Consider the following 20,544-nt stretch of genomic DNA (forward strand, 5'->3'; position numbering starts at 1 on the left):
GTAAAAGAAGAAAGGTGAAGCAAAAGTGTTGTAATTAACACTTGACCGTTACAGTCCCCTTTCAAAAGTGTTTTGACTGACTGTATTTGGGTGATGCCATAGAATTTAGCATTCCTAAAAAATAAAACTGTACAATGAAGAAAATTCCTCCTCACAGAGAAAGTGGGATCACCAGAAAGTAGCTCAGTAGATTTTGCAAGAAAACTGTAAACCATAGTCCAGAATATTTAAAGGTTATAAACCTCAAAAACTGGCGAACAGGAAAACGGGAGCTCCTTCTTCACACTTCACTGCTTAATAAAATGGTTGTGCTATTTCCTAGAAGACACATGACCTGTTTCAGAGAGTTCTAGGGAAAAATAGGGAAGAATTACAATGCCTGTAGCATAATGCTCTGATTTTTTTCTTTACAAAAGTCAAATATTGGGCACTTTTTGCTGATGTTATTAGTTAACAGCTTGTAATTGATGTCTAAAGTTAATTCCATACCTTCCACCGTTTGTCTAAGATTCTATAAAGAGGAGATCATCTGGACAAGAAGAAAAGATGCAAGAAGTGAGGACAACTGACTTAAGTTCAAATAAAACCAAGAAAGCCAGCTGGGCAGACAATCACATGTACAAAACCAAAGCAAATATGTTACTTCAGTTTTGCTGAAGGAGCAGGCTTTTTTCACCTGGAGGTACATTTCTGGTAAATGGAGAGCACTAATGGAATAAAGAGACATCCTTGGGCCTAAAGCTTCCTGTTGGCTCAATATGGCAGCTCCTATGTCAACACCCTGGCTTAAGTATTTTTCAGAGACGCCTTGATGTTTCTTTGACTTACTGTGTGAATACAGCTCTCATAGATAAGTGAAAGGCCAAAGAACCTCAGAGAAGAAATATACAGTGGTTAATATTCTACTGATCTTTTCACAATTTGCTTAGAGAGATATTAGGACCTACCTTCCCCAGCTCATTTATCTAGGTTTGATCATCTTAACATTGTCCATCGATCTAACAAACATTACAAATCCAATCTCCTTCTGCTACATTACTTTCAACAAATTAAAAAACCAAAAACCTTAACAAAAAGTTACTTCATTTTTACATTTTTTCAGACTGCATCCCTGAAGCATAAAATTGAACACAATAATTAAGAATTTAATTTAAAAAAAAATCTTTAAGTATATCATAAATGCCCCACTACAGGACTTCCACTGCTCATTAAAACAGAATGTTCTTTTTCTTTCCTGTAAGCAGTAAGTGACCATTGGCATTTACCTAGACAGGGAAACATACTATATTGCTTGGAATAACTTACTGAAGAGAAACTCCTATCTGAACTCAAGCTAATGGAAAAGTTCTCAGGCTGAACTGAAACTGACACAGAACAAAGTTGGAAACAGTATAGGGTAAACTTGAAAAGATATATTTATTGAATAATTATTAAATATTGACTCCTATTTCTATCACAAACTACACCCAATGCCTCCTTAGAGTGCACATTACTCATCTGAAACAAATGCAGTTAAGTTACGCAGGAGGACAATGAAACCTATCAATTATTCCAAAAAATAAGTTAATAGTATTGAATCATGTTTCCTCTTTTGAAAACAGTTAATTGGTTATTTTAAGAAACCATAAAAAATGTGGAGATTAGAAATAATATATAAACTTTTCAAGTTAGTAAAGCTTCTCAGAGCTAAAAATGTGCATTTGTAAGTTTAAACTAATTAAGAGTGGAAGGAGAAAAAAAATAGCTGATGACAGAAAAAGAATTTTAGGCACTTAGATACACTGAAAATTTAATTAAACAAGATTCAAAAGAATATCGTATTTCAGGCCACTCTTTTGTCACAAAACAGAAGTCGCATGAAAAACAGAATTATTTATAAAATTATGTATGATCACATTTAAGACCTGAAATCACCTTATGTTAGATGCTGCATTCTAGTGCAAGGAAACAGGTGACAGCATCACTATTTGAAGATAAACATCTCTGGGAGAAAGCCACATAATGAAAAGCAAATGAGTGACACAGAATGCACGGATGGGACATGGAAACATACTCATGGATCTCACTCCAAGAATAAGGATGCAAAAACACTGTAGAATAAATAAGACTGCAGAAGCAACATGGCAGCACACATATCCTCTAAATCCAAACATCAAGTGGCATTGTGGCATAAAGCATTTGTGCCTAAAACACTACACAGCCATCGCTGCTTGAGGGTCTGCGATGTGTTTTTTCACGTGAAAGCTTCAGAAACCTTGTATTTAAGACAACTCGAGAAGCATAATGCACAATAACGGGCAAAGTCAAGGGGGCAGAAGGTCCACGTCCACGGCCAGATCCCAGGCAGCCCAACACTTCCCTCTGGTGCAGAAAAGCTTTCTTACCCTCCCCCGCAACACCGCGCCCCCCCCCCCCGCCTGCCCGCCCGCTCGCCCCGTACCCCTCTCGGCACCCTCCGCACCGGCACCGGGTACGGACCAAGATTTCCCTTCAGAGCAGAAGATGGATGCAGGGAAAGGCCTCCTTGCAGCTGAGCTGAGGCGGAAAAGCCAGGCCTAGCTGCCCCCTTCCTCCCGCCCTTCCCCCTGCCTTTCACCGCCCGCCGCCGCCGCCACCACCGGCCGGGCCAGGCACCGGCAATGCCCCCGCGGGGCAGCCCGCTTCCGGAGGCGGGGAGCTGCAGCCCCCTTCACCTCTCGCCTGCCCGCCCCGCCCCGCGGGGCACCCGCCAGGACCCCTACCTCCGGGCGGGTAACGGTCTCCGCGGCGCCGGCCGGGCCGCCCCGCCCCGACTCTAGGGGCGGCGGGAGCCGCAGGCCGCGGTGGGGGAGGGGGCTGCCGTGGAGAGGAGCGGCGGCGCCATGTTACTCCCTCCCGGGTATCCCCCGCCTACTGCCGAGCAGGGCCGCTCCTTCTCCTCCGCCCTCGGTGCGCTCGCCCGCCCGGGCGCCGCCGCTGCGCGGAGGGAGGAGGAGGAGCGGCCGCCGCCGTGCTGCTGTGCCGCGCTCGTGTTTACAAACTCACCCCGGGAACGCGGGCCGAACCGCACATTAAAGGCCGGGTCCCCCACAGGCTTCCGTCGCTTCTCGCGAGAGCTCCGCTGACATCTCCGCGGCAGCGGGGAGGCGCGAGTCACGTGGCGGGGTGGGCGGGGCGGAGGCCGGCGCGCGCCGCTGATTGGGCGCAGTCGGCGGGGACGCCGGAAGCGCCGGGTGCCTGGGTGCGGCCGAGGGGGCCGCGGCGGGGCGGGCGCAGCCGCCCGTGACCGACGCGCGGGTCCTGCGCCCCGCTGCCGCACCCCCGCGGCCGGCGAGGGGCTGCCCGAGCCCCGCCACGCTGCTCGCCGGCATTCAGAGCAGGAGCACCCGCCGCCCCGTCCCCCAGCGGATGTGGCTGCCGGAGGACTTCACCGGCCGCATCTGGGCAACACATCTGCCCCGAGAGCCCAGCCGTGCCCGCCCGCCGCCCGGCACGCGGGGTAACGCTGCTGGTGAGGGAGGACTCGTGCAGCCGAGCCGGATGGGGAGCGCCTCTGCTGCTGGTTCTGCTGGGCTAGCTGCTGCCAGGGGAAGTCAGGTAGAGACTAAACCACTGCAAGGCTCTGCTCGGTGACAGCGCTTGATGCGCTTCTCACATCTAACAATCAGCCCTCCAAACCCACGTCATTTGGTTTCCCCGTCTGTCTGTGCACCACAGCTCTCATGGCAAAAGCTAGGAGTGTGCCTGAAGCCATGGTTCTGCAGAACATTCACCCGATTTAACATTGTATCAAAAACACTGCAGCACTGTGCAACGAAAGACACAAGGAAGCAGAAGCATTTTGAATTAAGAGGGTATCATAATCATACATGGCAACACAGTTTAGGTAGTATGTGCTCAGAATTACAAATGAAGCTTTAATTCTGTGCCCAGGTATCATGTGGAACTGTCTTGTTCTGAGTCTGAGACTTAGAAGACTATGACAAACCAAAAAAAAAAAAATCTAAAAGTAGGATTAGTTCCAGTAAATTCCCTTTTGCCTGCTTCCCTGAACTTGCAGAAAATACAGTATGTTTCATTTCTTGTAAATTGTTTTGGTGGGCACCATACAGCACTTTTGCAGAGTTCTTTGAGATAAGGTGGGATAAAAAACACTGCCTAAAAGCACACTTTAAAGGTGGAATTACTCTTTACTGTAAGCATGTTGCAAAGGGCTCAAGAGTAAAAAAACAGAGGAATAGAGATCTTAGTTGCTCTGTGAAGAAAGAAATAAGAGCTCTATAGGAAACAAGTATTCTTCAGTGGTTTACCTCCACCATCACATGGCAGCATAAGTCCTGAACAAAATACTGAACCACAAGTTATTTGCCTTTCTTTGGTCTGAAATTAGTGCAAAAAACATAAACAGAGGGAAAGCAGGAAAAGAGGAAAAAAAAAATAGCAGGATGGAATGAATCACTTTTACCTGCAGCAGTAACTTAAGAGTGTAAGTGGCAAGATAAACATTTCCTTCATTATACATTAGGGTAACACTGTCATGCACATCACTTTCAGAGATGGAATGTCATCTGTCTACTGGGACAGCAGGCAGAACAGTTATTGAGAGACAATGAAGATCTCTGCAACAGCTGGCTTCATCTTCCACACTGAAACATGAACATAGTCTTTGAATCTGGAGAACCTACAATATGAATTTTCACAAGTTGACAATCTCCAAGGTCAGCACGGTCCATGTCAGAAGAAACTGAAAAAGGTTTCAGGAAAGTGAAGCCTGTAATACCACATCATGGAACTTTATATCTGGTTTCTCTCACCTATGAAAAAGATTTCTTGATGTAAACTGTTACGGAGAAGATCAAGAGTCCTCAATCTGCTGCTGCCCAATCACTGCAGAGAGATTAGGTTGGAGGTTTTTTTGGTAAAAAACAACCTTTTACACATTCATAGTGGTCTCTTTTGTGAACATCTTAGGAAAACAAAGTATTCTTTGTTGTTTTAAGACCAAACTGACCAAGCTGTTAAAAGGCTCAAATAACCACTGAAACTAAGCTGTTTTTCAAGAACAGGGAAAAGAGAATAGAGAAAGGGACTCAATGTACCCTGTCATCATTCAGATGTGAAAATCTGCCCATCACTCATTGACTCTAAGCCCCTTATTGTCTCTAAGGAGGATAATCCTCTATGTGAAGGTTTGTTGCCATGTTTCAAAAGTCCTTGATTAGTCTGTATCTGTAACACTGAGATCTGATTCAAGTCTGGCATAATCAAATAGCAATTTTGCTTGGGTTTGGCCCATGTTCACTAGTTTAAGAGTGGGTTAAAAGGTAACAAGCTTGGGAAGATGCTATTACTAAGACAGGCTTCGCATCCATATTTAAGGTCACCTGAGATGTCTGCTGCCTTTCAGACAAGGCTGGTCATAGGGAAAAGGGTACCAGTTGACAAGGTGAACCAAATGGGAAGAGATAGGATATAAGTCCAAAAACCGCTATTCAAACCCAATTGAAGTAACTCATGGTGACTCGGACGGCTTTCTTATTGGGGTTACCGAGTAATAGCTTAGCTAGATCTTCTCTCTACACCAAACACACAATTACAACTCAACAGAACCATTTTATATGCAAACAAATTGTAAGTACAATTACCAGAGCTGGAACTAGACTTGACCAAGACAAGTTTGAAGAACTTTGTTTGGCCAAATCCCAGTGATACGGAAATCTGAAGCTTGAATTAAGCTAGTCCACAATATTAGGAAATAGGGATTGCCACCTCAGATGCCTGCAGAGATCTCTACAGTACTAAAGAACAGAACAAAGTTCATCCCCTACCAGAACAGCAGTACACAGATGAGCTTTAGCCTAGGATTCTAGTAATTATTATCTACCTTTCATCCAGGGCAAACGCACTGTATGTCAGCTCTGTAACAGAACAGCTTACGAGAATGGATAATAGTTCATAAACACTGCACGAGCACAGACCACGTGGAAGATAGCTGCAACATGCTTTACCTCCTACCCCTCTCACACCCAAAAAACCCACTTCCAGACCTAGTCATATGACACTACTACTGTGTTAAGAGCTGAATATTTAAAGATGCTGCATATTCTACACTCCTAAACCTCACACATATAAAAGGATGCTCTCTGTATTTGCACAGTAACTTTTAATCCTCTTTTGAGAAGATTACTATTTTCTGCTAAGAACATGCGGGGAAAGTAACTTCTCATGCTAGGTCCAAGTTAGGCTACGTGCATCACAGAATCATTTATGTTGGAAAAAACCTTTAAGATCAAGTCCAACCATTAACCTAACACTGCCAAGTCCACCACTGAACTATGTCTCTATGAACACCAATTTGGTATTTGAATTCAGATGGAAACAAAGGTCTTACCTGCATCTTGCACTGATCTGAGAGCCACTAGTCATTTCTCTATTTCCCTAGGGGTAGGCAGCTTATAGTAAAAAGTTTCCTGGATTTAAATCAGTAATTACCCATTTAACGGCAAGACAACAAAGCTCATACATGCTTGTTCACACTCCTTCAAAGCATTTGCTGAATGATCCAATCTATTATTTAATATTCTGAATAAAGTTTGAGATGCTATCACCCCCCCCTCCCCCCCCAAGGTTAGTATATAGCAGCACACAGTATGTTGCTGTAAGTGTAGTCACCACTGTAAATGCATTTCATTGTTAAAAGACAGATACTGTGAGAAGCAGAGCTTGATATTGCAGGTATTTTGTTAATAAAAATGCTTTGATCCTACTGCTCTTAAAAGAATTTGAGAGAACAAAAGGCTGCCTTTACAAAATTAGGAAGCTGGAAGTTCTCCCTTTTAATTAGGTGATGCCAAGAATGCAGTAACTAATGAGTGTAGTATCAATGTGCTACAATTAAATGCCTTGGACCAACCTAAAGCAGTCATTTAGTTCAACTAGGACACTGGTCAGAACCAAGTGCAAAATTTTTACCATGGTGGTCAAAATTTATAGTATAACTGAAAACTTATGAAAAGAGAATTTTCCTATCACTGTTCATGGGTTTGTGTTTAGCTCCTATCAAAAGGTGCCAGAACACGTTATGTGCTAGTTAGCCTGAAAAATCCCATAATTGTGCACATAAATAGCTCTTAAGTTTGAAACACAAGTAAAGGAAGAATGCCAGCAGTAGAGCCTCTCACATTTAATTGGCATATCCTTTGATCTTTCAAAGATACATCACATTAATTTTAACAAACAAATGACATGCCCATATATATTAATAAAATTTTTGACTTGAAGTCATTGTTTGAAGGGTCCTATGTAATATGTAATTATCAGGAGAAATCCACGGTGACTGAATGACAAGATGGTGTCTTCCAGATACCCTAGTGAGAAAGGTAATAAATGCAGGCAACAGGTTGACAGTTAAAGTTGTTATCTTTAATGAAATGACTTTGGAAATAGCATCAATTTCCATGATACCAACATTCTGGGAGTCCCATAAAATGCAGAATTACATTCCAATGCCAATATTACAGGCAGCTCTCCTTTCACATGGCAAATAGGATCAAGAAAGCAACCATCAGACAGAAGAGACCCATAGCTTCAGACAGGGCGAATCCCAGGATAGCATATGAGAACAGCTGCTGCTTCAGAGAAGGATTTCTAAAAGAAAGCAAAGGTGTAAGACCTTTTTATCTTTAAAATTGAGATGCTTTTCATACAGTTTAATGCATCTGACAGATTCAGAACCTCATACTTCCTTGCCACAGATTCCGTAACAGGAAAATCCAATAAAACCAAGCCGGAGTAATTTTTAGCAGGGATGTCACTGAAGACTAGCAATTAAGATTTCATTCAGGTTATGCAGATTGTATACAGCTTTTCCAAATGAGCACACTTTTTGTGACTACATTCATATAGGCTTTTGAATCTGAGTTCTCTACATCCTCCTATACATGAATCAGCACTATGCTTTATAAATTTATTTCACCTCTGTGACATCAGAACTATATTCCAATGAAATCTGTGTGTAACATTTTAAGCAGCTCTCAAATACTAGAACTGAAACCACCTAGAGTGAAAAAAAGAAACACACAGCAGTTTTCTGCAAAAATGCAAGGAATTAACACTCCACGAAGAGTGTGGGAGAAAAAAAGCCTTCAACATAATGCTATGAAGTAATGTTCTACAACCTCCAATAGACATGTTCATGCCAAATTCAAAAAAGGAGACATTAGTTTTGTACTGAAAACATTTATGCTTCTTCAAGTGGAAAGTGAACTTCCTTGTCTTCAGTAGGGCTTAAAAAAATTCATTAAGAAATAATAATTAAGTCTTCACTGGTTGAAAGAGTAATGAAGAACATGAAACCTTGAGTTAAGCTTTTTTATGCCTGTATCAGTTCTCTTCTTCTATAATATCATGTGAACTATTCATTGTAAACTTATCCAGAAGTTCAGCCCTACTAAAAATCCCCACCCTCAATCCCTTCAGATTTCTAGAACGAATGATTACTCATTTGATAAATTACATATTCTGAGATGCAAAGCTGAATGTGTTAGAAAACTGAATTAAGTATCCATTTCTAAACAACAATCCTGACTACAAAATCCAAAGTATACAGACTCAAAGTTATTACCAGTTTTCATAGTTTCTCTTTAGGACTTCTCCCTTCATATGGGAAAAGATCCAGGCTAGATTTTTAATTCAGCTCTGGAACTGAATGCTGAAACATTGGACTTCAGTGACCAAACCACTAAGTCTAATCACCTAATTTCTTTCACGTCTTTTCTACAGGCAGAGCAGACAAAGTTCTGACTTTAACAATAGAGTCATCCTGATGAATATACTACAGTTTCATATGATTCTGTTTAGCCATGTTTACCATTAATAGTAATTATTACCAGAATTTATTATAGTGCCATCATCCTTACTATAACTTAAGCTTATCTGCGGGTGCTGTCTCAAGATATATCTGCATGCAATTCGAGAGTTTTGTAAGAGAGAGATTGATTACCTGGCATAACCAATGATTAGACTACCGAAGACTGTTCCAATTCCAGCACCCGAACCAGCCACACCTACTGTGGCAGCACCAGCACCAATAAATTTGGCAGCAGTGTCAATGTCCCTGCTGATAGCACTAGTCTGGAATTCTCTAAGTGCTAGTCGGGAGACAGTATTTTGGGCCCCATTAAGTGTTGAGTTGCCCTAAGAAAACAAAATACAAAAAAGCATTATATTCCAACAGAAACCATTTTCTATAACCACTTTGATAGTGTTATTCTGCACTTCTAAAAGCTGTATTATATCCAATGTCTAGTTCCTCTTCCAAGTGATGAAACTATAACCAAGAGTTAAAAACTTCAGAACATTACCTGTTCCACCTGAAAGCAATCAACTTCAAATGTGAAAGACTTCTCAGGGGAAACAGCAAGACAGCAACATGTATTATTAGGTGTTTGACTTAAAGCAAGTGTCACACTATAGGTATTTGAGTTAGTACAAGTGAACTCTAGGTTGAGGACATTTAGGCTCACCAGGTAATTTAGGAAGATACAGAATTTTGTTTATAAGGTACCTCTCCATTCTTGACCTCTGGCCTAGACAACACAGATGCCGAAATTGGTCTGTACAAGACTCTTGATCCAGCACGGATCTGCAAGAGGAGGAAAAAAGCTATAAAAAAAAAGAAACATTTGATCACAGCTGTTCCCATACAACAGAACATAAGATTATAAGGCTATTATCTACTAAGCCATTCGTCTTACTTGAAAGACAGTAATTTTTGCATAGCTGGATATACAATAAACAATACAGAAGCAAACTCTGCCATGCAATTTGATAGCATCATTTTCAGGAGATATTATTGCATATAGCTACAGCATTCAATGAACCTGCACATGCATTACACTGGCAGAAAATGCATTAAAACAGTGACAAAAAAGCCAGACAGACCAGGAGGCAGTGACATACATTCTGAAATGAAAAAATAAAAGCCTTCAAAATGAATTCCAAAGTTGTTAAATGCACAGACATAACCTAGACTTCTAAACCTAGCGAGACATAAATGAATGAATCCTCTTTCACAAGCGGCCTGCATGTGTCCTTGGGCTTCCAGCAGTCTAAGGTCATATCGGCTCTTGCACAAAACTCTTGCTGCAGGGGAAGCCTGTGCCTGCACCATACAAAACGAGACCTTCTGCAGGCCAGAGAGAACATTTTCGAGCAAAACAGTCCCTTGTCTCTGCAAGGGCAAAAGATCCCGGCCTTACAGAGGACAAGCAACAGGCTGGAGTTTGACCTACAGCAAGGCGCAGAGCGCACCAGGCCCAAGAGCTTTTCACTGCGCTGCCCTTCCCCTCCACCGCTCGCGCGGGAAGGCCCCCCACCCTGGCAAAAGGCCCTGGCCCACGTCAAGGAGGCGGGAAGGAGAACCCGGCCCTGACGCAGCTCGCTCCCCCTCCTCGTCCCTTCGCACTCGGGCGGCCGGGCAGCCCCCGGCCCAGGCTCGTCCTAGGAACCTGCCGGGGGCCTCAGAGGCCTGTCCGACCCCCGGGAGCCCCCCGACCGCTGCCGCCCGGGACGCGGCCGGCGAGGAGGCCCAGGCGCCCCCGGGGGCCCGGGCGCCCCCACTCACCAGGGAGGGCGAGGTGGCGAGCTTGGCGCAAGCGAGCATCTTCGCGGGCGGCGTCCCAGGGGCCACAATCCGGTGTCTCTGCGGAGAGAGGGAGAGAGTGAGGGGCCCGCGGCGGCGGGCGGGGGCGGCGATGAGGGCGGATGGCGCGGCGCCGCCACTCACCCGCTCCGGCTGCCGCACCTCAGAGCCGTCGGGCTGGGGCGTCTCTGCGCAGGCGCGGCGGGGCCGGCCGCAGGCGCCCGGATGCAGCGCGGCGGAAGGGGGCAGCGCGCGGCGCCAAGGTCACTTTGTACCCACTCTATTGGCGGCGGCGGGGGGCGCGCGGCGCATCGCCCCGCCCCGCCCCGGCGCAGCCGCGATGGCGCTGCCCCCGCCTCGCCGCGGGGCCGCAGCCGGGGGGGCGGGGCCGCAGCCGGGGGGGCGGGGCGAGCGCCGCAGGCGGCGGCGGTGGTGACGCGGCGGCGGTCCCGGAGCCCGGCAGTTGGGGCCGTTAAGGCAGAGGCGCAGCACACCGGGGACTCGGCCCGGCGGCCCTGCTGCCGCTGAAACCCCGCGCTTGGGGGCGGCGCGGGCCGGCACCCTGAGGGCCTGCGGAAGGGGAGCGGGGCGGGTGGGGTCGCTTCGCCCCGGCGGAGCGGAGAAAGCCCGTGACGGGGCGGGCTTTGAAGAGCTGCGGCCTGTTCCGCTGAGGGGAGCGGGGCGTGGCGCCGCCGCAGCGCGTCGTGGGCGGGGAGCAGCCGGCGCGGGGAAGGACAAGAGGAAAGGCAGGCCCCGGGGCCGGGAGCGCCGCTGCCCGACGGGAAGGGCTGCCGCTGCCCAGGGGCGGGACGGTCACAAACTGCAGAAACGTGCCCGAAACTCCTCGGGTCCCGGTGGGCGAGATTCACTGACAGTAAAAAGGGGGCGCGTCCAAGAACACCGACAGTGTTCAAAAGGTCCCTACTGTTTAATCAGTCATTTTCTCACGATGAGCGGGTTCACACCCAAGTAACGAAAAAATCCTTTTTAGTCAAACTATCATTACCGAGCTGAGCATGTTCTTCACTTCATAAGGGGGACTGTTATTTTAATGGTCATTTACCACTGTAAGTAGTATTAGTGCCAACTGGAAAAAATGCTGAAAACGTCACACTTTGGGTAAAACAGTGGGTAACATTTAAGTTGTTGCACGATTTTTTTTTTTATACAATCTGTGCCATAAAAATAGATTCAAATTCTAAAATAGTCGATGTGCTACAAACTGTCTCAGAAGGGATGAGTAAGATGCATTGGATTTAGGGATGGGAACACAGCACAGTCCCTTAGGAGTTAGCTGCTGGCCTCCTCAAATTTACCCGGACTATTGATGTTGCTGTCACTGATTAAACCACAGGTGCCATCCAGCTGAGACCTGCTCCATACCAGCAACTTGAACACCCACCAGCAAATGTGATCAATAGGCACTTTCAACAGATGCATACTAATGTTAAGGATAATGTTGCTTTTTTTAAAATGACACTACAATGCAGTGTCTTATGATCCTTAGGTACAGTGGAGTTGTACTCAGCTGTAGGTCCTAAGGTGAGAGGCAACGGTACAGTTTGAAGTTCCCATCTTTCTGCTCCCTGCCTCAAACCCAACAGCAAGTTTGGTTTGGTTCTGGTGTGCATCCAGAGTCTAGTAATAAAGCAGTAAAAAGAGACTCTATAAAGGCCAGCAAAAGAGGTTATAAGTTGCCTGCTTTTTTGTTTTCTTTCTTTTCACATCTTACACCCATTGTTTGGGAACTGAGGTGAATGGGCAGACCTGCGGTGCCTGTTGACTGGTTTGTCCATAGACAAACCCTAAGAACCTTTAATGGTTAGGCAGAACTTTGAACTTTAAAAAAATTTTCAATCTACATGCTATTGTGTTAACAAATATTTCCAGCACCATGAATAAAACCGTAAAGCAAATGTAGATGCTGTACTGGTGGAATGACTTAAATGTAACTCGTGCACTATTTATGAAGTAGTGTACTTCCCTTAGGAAGTGTAGCAGCGGGCAGGCCGTTTGCAACAAAGAAATTTGCTTGTTTGTGGAAGGAAGCAACAGCAGTTGGGAATCTACTGGTGTGGACCTCCAGGCATAAAATGGATCTTCCCACAGCTCTCCTGAATGCAGAAGAAAGTGGACATGACACACCCGAAGTCACATGGATTCAGAAAAGTGTTAAATGGAAACCCTCTTCTTTCATGAAGAAAGTGTCCTCTTCTGTCATGATTCCCACCTGGAATGTTTTGCAAATGATGCGTTCACAAGCTGTTTGATCTGAACAAGGTCAAAACCACCATTAAACCCTTGTTTATTGTTGCTTTTAAGGCATAACACTGATACTGTATCTTATGTGCAGCTACTCAGCTGTTGCTTTCAGGAGGAGTTAGAAGAGCAGTTACTGATCTCTGGGGACTGTGTTCAGTTTAATTCAAGCAGATCTTCTGTTAATCTCATGCTGTTTCCTATCTGGTTGACCTGCTGCTAGGTCCCCAAGGAAGTGCATTAGTGCACTGAAGAACAGTGTAATTTGTAGTTGCTCACCACATTTCTGAAAGTTTGTTCTACTTGGAATTTTATCTTAAACTCTCAAAACCTCTTAGGATAGATACCCCGTTTTCCAACTGTCTCTCCCGGGCAGGGCCAGTTATGCATGTGAGCGGTAGCCAAGGTTGCCAGAGGAGGTTTCCTCCCCATTTTGCCTCTGTCAAAGAAGCTACAGTGCAGCAGTTTGAGCAGTATGTGGTGCCTGAAGAGCCAGTCCACTTCTCTCCCACAGCTCCCTGCTGCTGAGCCAGGTTTATGTCAGGGCAGTAAGAACTGCAAGTGGCTGGTAGTGGTGGTTGGTTCACTAGTGTGGTCTTTTCCCAGAAGGGAAAGAGAAAGAATATCCCAGATTTCCTGAGCCTTCTGAAGGCTTCCCCTGAACCCATAAAGATTCTCCCAGTCCTTTTGTCCTTATTTTTAGAAAAGCCACAGTCTGTTTCATCTTCACTGCCAAGCAGCTCATTTCCTAGGTACACCATGTAATGGATCAGTCCTACAGTGACATGCAGTTTCACTTTGCAACCCTGAAATGAATTGGTATCTACACATATCAGACTCTTGATTGTTACAACACACGAATATTAGCAGAACAGGCGTTGCATACAAATGTCATTTTCCCGGTGACTTCTTAAAGAGATCTATCAAGCCTTATGTCTGTTCAGTTTGCCATCCAGAAAGCAGGTAATAAGGAAACTGGGCACAGTACCTGTAAACTGGCATGCCTGCCTAGTAGATACGGGCTGGTTTTTTTCCAGGTACAGACAAATTTTGACAATTGTAGATTGGTTCAACTGAACAAGTAAAATCCTGTACAATGCTGAATAAATGAGTATGTCCAGAGTGCTTTGCACCAAAGGGTCTGTCAGAACTCAACATTTATTATTAATAACTTATAAAAGATGAATGTCTGTTCTATATTTGCTGAAGGAGAAGTCTTGACTAGTCAGGAGAAATCGCATCATCCAAAGCCTAAATAAAAAGTTCTCCTTCTAGATCAAAACCTATTCCTTCAGGTTAAATTTTATCTCCCAGCAGAGGATTATTAACTCAAAACACGTCACACACTCACACCAGTCTTTTTTAAAACTGTTTTGAAGAAGAGATGTGCCTGGAAAACAAATATATTCCAATAACTCTTAATTGTTGGAAGAGCCACAAAGGATGAGATTGGATCAAAGGCCTCCTGAGATTGTCCTAATGTTTGTGAAATATTTTAAAATGTAAAGTGGTGTTATTACCTCAGAGTTAGCTCTCTAGAACTTCCAGATTTATGATGTACTTTGCAGGGCATTGATTGATATTGATTTACAAAGTCAGGGTTTTTCAGTGTTTTCCACAGCCTGGGTCCTGTTTCAGTCTGGAGAGTATCTTGCTCTCCTACCTCTTCCATTCACAACTGTGGGGTTGAACCCTCCCATTCAGGACTGCATAGGTCCTCTCAGATACCTGGAGCAATGGCTTGTGGAAAGAAGGTATATAGAGCAGAATTAATACACTTCAGAATATTTAAACCAATTTAGCTCTGGGAAGAAGGAATGAAGCCATTATTAGATGGCTCTGCTTTAAGTAGAAATTCTCTTGGTAACACACTCTTAATACCTGTTTACCTTCTTGATTATTAGTAGTTGGCAAATCTTGACATAAGTAATATTGGGAATTTTAATTGCTGAGTTGGCTGGATTGGAAGTGCTGCTTTATAGGAAAGCAGATGATAAAGTTATTTCTCATCACCGTAAACTTCTGCTTTACAGGGGAAAGAGAGAATTTGTTTCTTGAGTGATCTTTGTCCCTCAGAGTACTTACCCAAGCTATTTTTTGCTAAAATTAGTTTTCATTTAGTCTCAACAACTCCTTTTAGTAGAGGGCTGAAGGCAATTAATGATGAAGGGCTAATTCAAGCTGTAGAGCATTCTGTTCAACAGTGCATTGATTAGTTTAACACTGAATCCTAGAAAAGGATGGCATTAACCATGAACATCATACCATGTTCGTACTTAGCAAGATTCTGAAAGTGTGCTAATACTGTTGAGACCATTGATGCAATTTGAATCGAAAATCATGATAATCCTTTTTGTGTCTTTTTTTGGTCTCTAAGATCTGCCTTAAATGGCATAATGATTATGTATGTAGGGTCATCAAAATGGGGTGTTGTCAAGAGGAAAACCATTCTGCTGCAGCAGAAATTCAGCATGGAAACAGGGTGTTCTCATCTTCATCCTAGCTGCTGGATTCTGGTGGAAAGTGAGATCAAGGCTCCAAGGAGCCTTGTCAGAAAAGAATAGTAGATCTGCTCTCACTCTGGATAGCAAGCCCTATTGTCCAGCATTCAGGTCCTGCTAGTTAGCTTCAGGATGCTGTACAACACTGTAAATATGTAAAAATGCAGCCACCCTTCTGTAAAACCCAGCATGTCACAAGCTGGAAGATGATCTTGTATTTTTAAAATTTATGTTATATGTCAACAAAAATTAGAAATTGTCTAAAAAAATTCTAATTCCATATTTTAAGGTAATATTTATTTTTATTTGCAATATAACTCAAAGTGAAAGGAAATGTTAGGCTCACGAATAGTTTCACTTTATGCTTCACATCTATTACACCGTGTGTGTCAGCACCACCACATTTGGGATGAGCTTTCATGTATTTAAAAATCATTATTATGTATCTACCCAATATTTTTTGGAAATTGATTTTTGAGGAAAAGCAGTAATAAAACAATCCACTGATGTTTAATCAAAGTTATTTTTATAAATACACAGGAAATTCAAAATCTTTGTAATGTAAGTACATCTTCATGTATTAGTTTAGAACATAAACTCCCTTAACTGAGGTGTCTTGCTCAGATGACTCACATATTTCCCAAGGCTGTGTTGCAAAACACAGGTGATACCTGAAATGGTCAGTCAATTTTCTATATTATATTTCTAGTTTACAGAATATCACTGGATTAAATGAAAATAAATTTAGCAACATTTTTTATTCCTACTAATAGTATTAAACACCTTTTTGACAGAAAACAAACTTCAGCTGTAAGTTGACACTATTGGCTGCACTGGTTAGAACACAACATCGGCAACCCAATCATAACACCTTTCATATGATACACACTCTCTGATAAAACGTAGTTCCAGAGAACAGCACAGACAGCCAAGACTTTGTCCATATTAGAGTCAGTATTTCCAAAAGTATCCATAAATTTAAGTAGAAGAAACCCAGAACGGAGGGATGTTTTGTTAGTGGGCTCTTCTGAAAGTATAAGATTTTCGTGCAGGTGAAGTTGCAACACCAGACTCTTAGTTTTTAAACAATAGTCCTAAGCTATTTTGGTTAGTTTTTTGTTCTTTCTGTTTCTCAGAATCATGTAAATGATCCTAGGCAAGTCTTTTTGGGTGATATATTTTGGCTGTTCACAATCTGAGAAGAGAAATAGGAAAGGTAGCTGTTTGGTGCTCAAAAACCATAGGAATTACTAATTCCTGTTTGGAGATTAGATTAGTGTTTTGGATAACTGATCTGTTATGGCTGTTTATGCCATGTAAAGAGCAAAAGCAGGGTACACATGTATCTGCCAGGATGGTTGCAGAAGGATTTTTTCTTCCTCCACCCTCTCCACAGAGAGTATAGTTCCAGTTTATAATCCCTGGTGGGAGTGGAGGTGGGACTATAGCCCATTAATACATGCAAGATTCATTTGTTTCATCGTAAATGACGTACCTTCCAACTATGAGTTTAAATTCTCATACACTTACAAATTGCTTTGGGATCACTGTCTGAAAGGCACTGTATAAATGAAGAATGTTCCTTATCATTCGAAAGCGCTTCAGTCTGAACCACTTAGCAGAAAACCTGTGGAATCTGTGCACTCTGGTGCACAGGTTCTGCCCTCTAGGACCTGGTGCCAGTCTGAATCCATAGAAAAAGTTGTTCTAATTCAGATGACTACTCTCATGCTTTGTGTGGCTCAGATGAGCTATTTTTAAATTACTATAATTAATTTTGCTCATAGTTACAAAAGAGATCATATATTCTTATGTTCTGTACTTGAAGTACAGAAACTCTGGACAGCCTGCCATTTCTAAATTCTTGGAAAGGACTCTGTCCCTAATACTCAGACTTGATGAACATACTGGTTCTCTGGCACGCCTGCACTCACTCCCATCTGTCGTGCTGGCGTTGTTCCCACTCAGAATTATCTATGCCAATTTCAACAGGGCATAGGTGCTAACCAAACATGGTTTTAGAGGGACAGCTTTCATAACACAGCAAGTGCCATCTCTTTTGCCAGGAGATCCTGCTGTTTGCAAATAATTCCAGCTTAAGGCCACATGCTTCATTACATGGGATCACATCTGTAGATGCTTGTGGGCATTATAAAAAAAAAAAAATCAACAAATGTCTACTGTATTTCTCTTTCTGTTTGGCTCAGTGCTTGGAATTTTGCATGTGGAGAATGAATGCTCTACACCTTGTTAATGGGAGAGAGCCATAGGCTGTTATATGCTCTGAGCAGTCTTAACAGATTTCTGCATCAAAGCTGGGGCAACAAACTGCAGAAGTTTACCAGAGCTGTATTGCTTTTTCAGGTGGCCCTTGGTTGCTTTGTGTCTATGGTATATTCTGAGGAGAGAATGGTAGAGCATTGCCTTTTTGCACCACAGCTTTTGCCTTTCCAGATTCTGAACAGATTTGTGTATAAGGCATATTCTGCCCCCACCCAATTGTAAAGTGGCATATGTGTACAGTAAAATCGATGCTGCTTATTAAACTTAATATTCTATATAATGCTCTATATACGATACATAAATATTACAATAATATATTGTACCTATAGCATTAGTATCATATTAATATATTCTAGCCACACTTGACTCCTGTTTTGCCCCACTGGACAGATTACCTGTGTTAGCAGAATTACTCTGTACTGTATAAGGCTAGAAGTAGCTTAGGAAAGAGCAAAACCTGTTCATGGTGTTCATGAGCCTCACCTGGAGAGCCCACTATGCTCAAATTTAAAATTTAATTTTGTAGTTAAGCAAAATAAGATTTTTCCCAGAATATTTCTCCAAAAAGAATATTTGGAATAAAATAAGATTCAGGGCAGATGATTTCCAGCCATACATACAATATCTAAAAGTCACGATTACTGACTTTTAGATATTTTGCTGTCCAGCCAGGATCTGTGGAAAGGAAATGAAAAACCGCAACCCCCTTGACACCCATAGTGTTTTTACAGTAGTATGCCTGCATTATAGCACTAGGAAAGACCACGTTCACATGTCCTGCATAGAAGTGTATATTTGCAAATCATGAGAGGTATTTCCAGTTGTTTTCTTTACCAACAAAGCACCTATGGATGTTTTTAGTTGTATTTTACATCTTCCTGAAATTAAGGATTTCCTGGATTTAATAATATACAGAAGGGTCAAATTTTTAAAGGTCCTAGCATTTTCAAGGATGCAGGGTGACAAGTAGACACATGAATATATCTGAAAATTCTGTTGAGAATCAAGGTCTAAAATTACCAAACATTTGTACTAACTGTACATTTCAGAGTAGTAATGTGTACATTTCTGACCATTTTTTGTTGTTGTTTAGCATGAGTTTATGAAATCATGTATAGTTGACAAGATTTCATAGGCTTTGAAGCATACTTAATGTGCTTCTCCTATGCTATTGAAAAGTCAGACTTCAAAATACTGTGTTGAGCTCAATAAAGATAACCAGTCTCATTTCACAGTACATTACTGTGTCAATTCTTCCTAATCGTTACCTCCTCTCACCTGTCTTCTGTTCTTAGTCTTTTTGGCAGCTAACCTGACCTTCTGGACTGTTAGCACTGATATATTTTCCATGCCACTTGGACTAAGAGAAACTCTTTTTTCCCCCTTTTTTTCCTTCCTTTGGCTCCTAAAAGTACTCCCTCATAATAGTTGTATTCCTTGGAAATCACCTGTCCCTTGGGGAAGGGAAGCAGAGTGGCAGAAGATCTGTATGTTATTAGTGCCATGGAATGAAAAACCTCAGGGCAGATGCTTGAGGGACCAGGGGTTTTCCAACCCAATAGCTCTCAAGGGGTGAAAAGAAGGTTCTGCTCCAGTGCAGTCAGACCAGGAGCTGCCTCAGGTAGGGGCTGTTGCAGTTTTGAGTGAGCTGTATTTTGATTGTTCCTTACCAGTCACAACAGCAGAGTTATGAGACAAAAATCTGGCTGCCTGGTAAGAGTCTCAGCTGTGAGATGTTGCAGTGAGCAGCCAGTCCATTATCTCTCTATTTAAACCTCAAATCTTTCCCATAAAATATAAAGTCAGCTGTGGTACTGTTGTTAGGAAGCACCTAATGACAGCATAACCAGTGCAGGCAGTGGAGTAGTTATAAAAAGTGACCTGTGTTTGTTTAGGCAGCTTGGAAGCTTTGTCTCATTGAAACTGCTATCTCAAGAACACCAATAACTAAGATAGCTAATTTGAAAAAGCCATGGCTGGATTGTTCCAATTCATGGCCGGACTGTGTGCTTAATGCCTCTAAAATGACTAATAGTGTGTATAAATAGTGACATCCAGTGTTCAGTTAGATCAACCACAGGTCCATGTTCCGTAAGGTCATTCAATTAAAAGGTTTATTACAGACCCTATTTAAAATGCCTGTGTAAAGATAGTAGGCTAATTTGAATATTAACTACCTGCCAACTTCAACACACCTTCACAATAAAAATTTCCTTCCTGACTTGTTGGGGAACAAGAATGGTGTGGCTCTTGTATAATGCTTTAACTTTCTTTTTTATGACAGCAAGCGTCTGATTATTCCCAGGTGTTCTTGATTTCTTCTTTCTCTGCTCCTGTTGCTATGAATGTGGCCATTAGGGCAGCAGTCATAAAGGATGTGTTCACCACTTCCTTCTCTGTCTGTCTCTTAACATAGCCACAAGTCCACTGTCTTCTATCCACATTAATTCCCTGAGGTATCCACACAGTATTTGTGTTGATTGCCTTAATTTTGATCTTCTCTAATCATTCCCTGCCAGATGGCAGTTAAAGTTTAATGGTCCCTATAAAAATAGTTCCCTTTCTTCTTTTAATCAGTCACGTGTGTTTGCTTAGCTAACTGTTAGATGTTCAGAAAGCATGAAGGGACCACCAACACAATTACTTCACAATACACATCCGTATTGTGATTTCAAGGTTATGTAAACGTAAAGGGTTATAGGGTAAGCAAGATTCCTAGAAATTAGCACAGGCTACACAACCTTAAATTTTCTGTGTTTCTTTAGATATATTGGAAAGATAAAAGTAATAATTTGGGACATTTCATATAATCAAATGTAGATTATTTTTAGTACCTCCTAGGCTCAAATGTTTGTATATGCTATGCTAGAAAGTGTATGA

General features: G+C 42.9%; 2 protein-coding genes across 6 annotated transcripts in view; both read right to left on the reverse strand.

Moving 5' to 3' along the window:
• Positions 1–3,120, reverse strand: part of ATF2 (activating transcription factor 2) — a 52,027-nt gene extending 48,907 nt beyond the window's left edge. For 4 of the 5 annotated variants that reach the window (XR_012623803.1, XM_074829161.1, XM_074829160.1 and 1 more), the window contains exon 1: positions 3,025–3,120. The gene's annotated coding sequence lies outside the window, so the exon portion shown is untranslated. The other variant, XM_074829159.1, reaches the window with a different exon arrangement.
• A 4,259-nt stretch (positions 3,121–7,379) lies between these two features.
• ATP5MC3 (ATP synthase membrane subunit c locus 3) lies at positions 7,380–10,942 on the reverse strand. The gene is made up of 5 exons (XM_074829162.1): positions 10,766–10,942; positions 10,604–10,681; positions 9,545–9,622; positions 8,981–9,174; positions 7,380–7,626 (listed from the first exon to the last, which is right to left on the reverse strand). The coding sequence occupies exons 2-5, from the start codon at positions 10,640–10,642 to the stop codon at positions 7,512–7,514; spliced, it is 426 nt and encodes a 141-aa protein (XP_074685263.1). The 5' UTR covers positions 10,643–10,681; positions 10,766–10,942; the 3' UTR covers positions 7,380–7,511.
• Between the last annotated feature and the right edge of the window lie 9,602 nt (positions 10,943–20,544).

This window comes from Strix aluco, chromosome 6 (genome assembly GCF_031877795.1).
Source record: "Strix aluco isolate bStrAlu1 chromosome 6, bStrAlu1.hap1, whole genome shotgun sequence".
Lineage (NCBI taxonomy): Eukaryota > Metazoa > Chordata > Aves > Strigiformes > Strigidae > Strix > Strix aluco.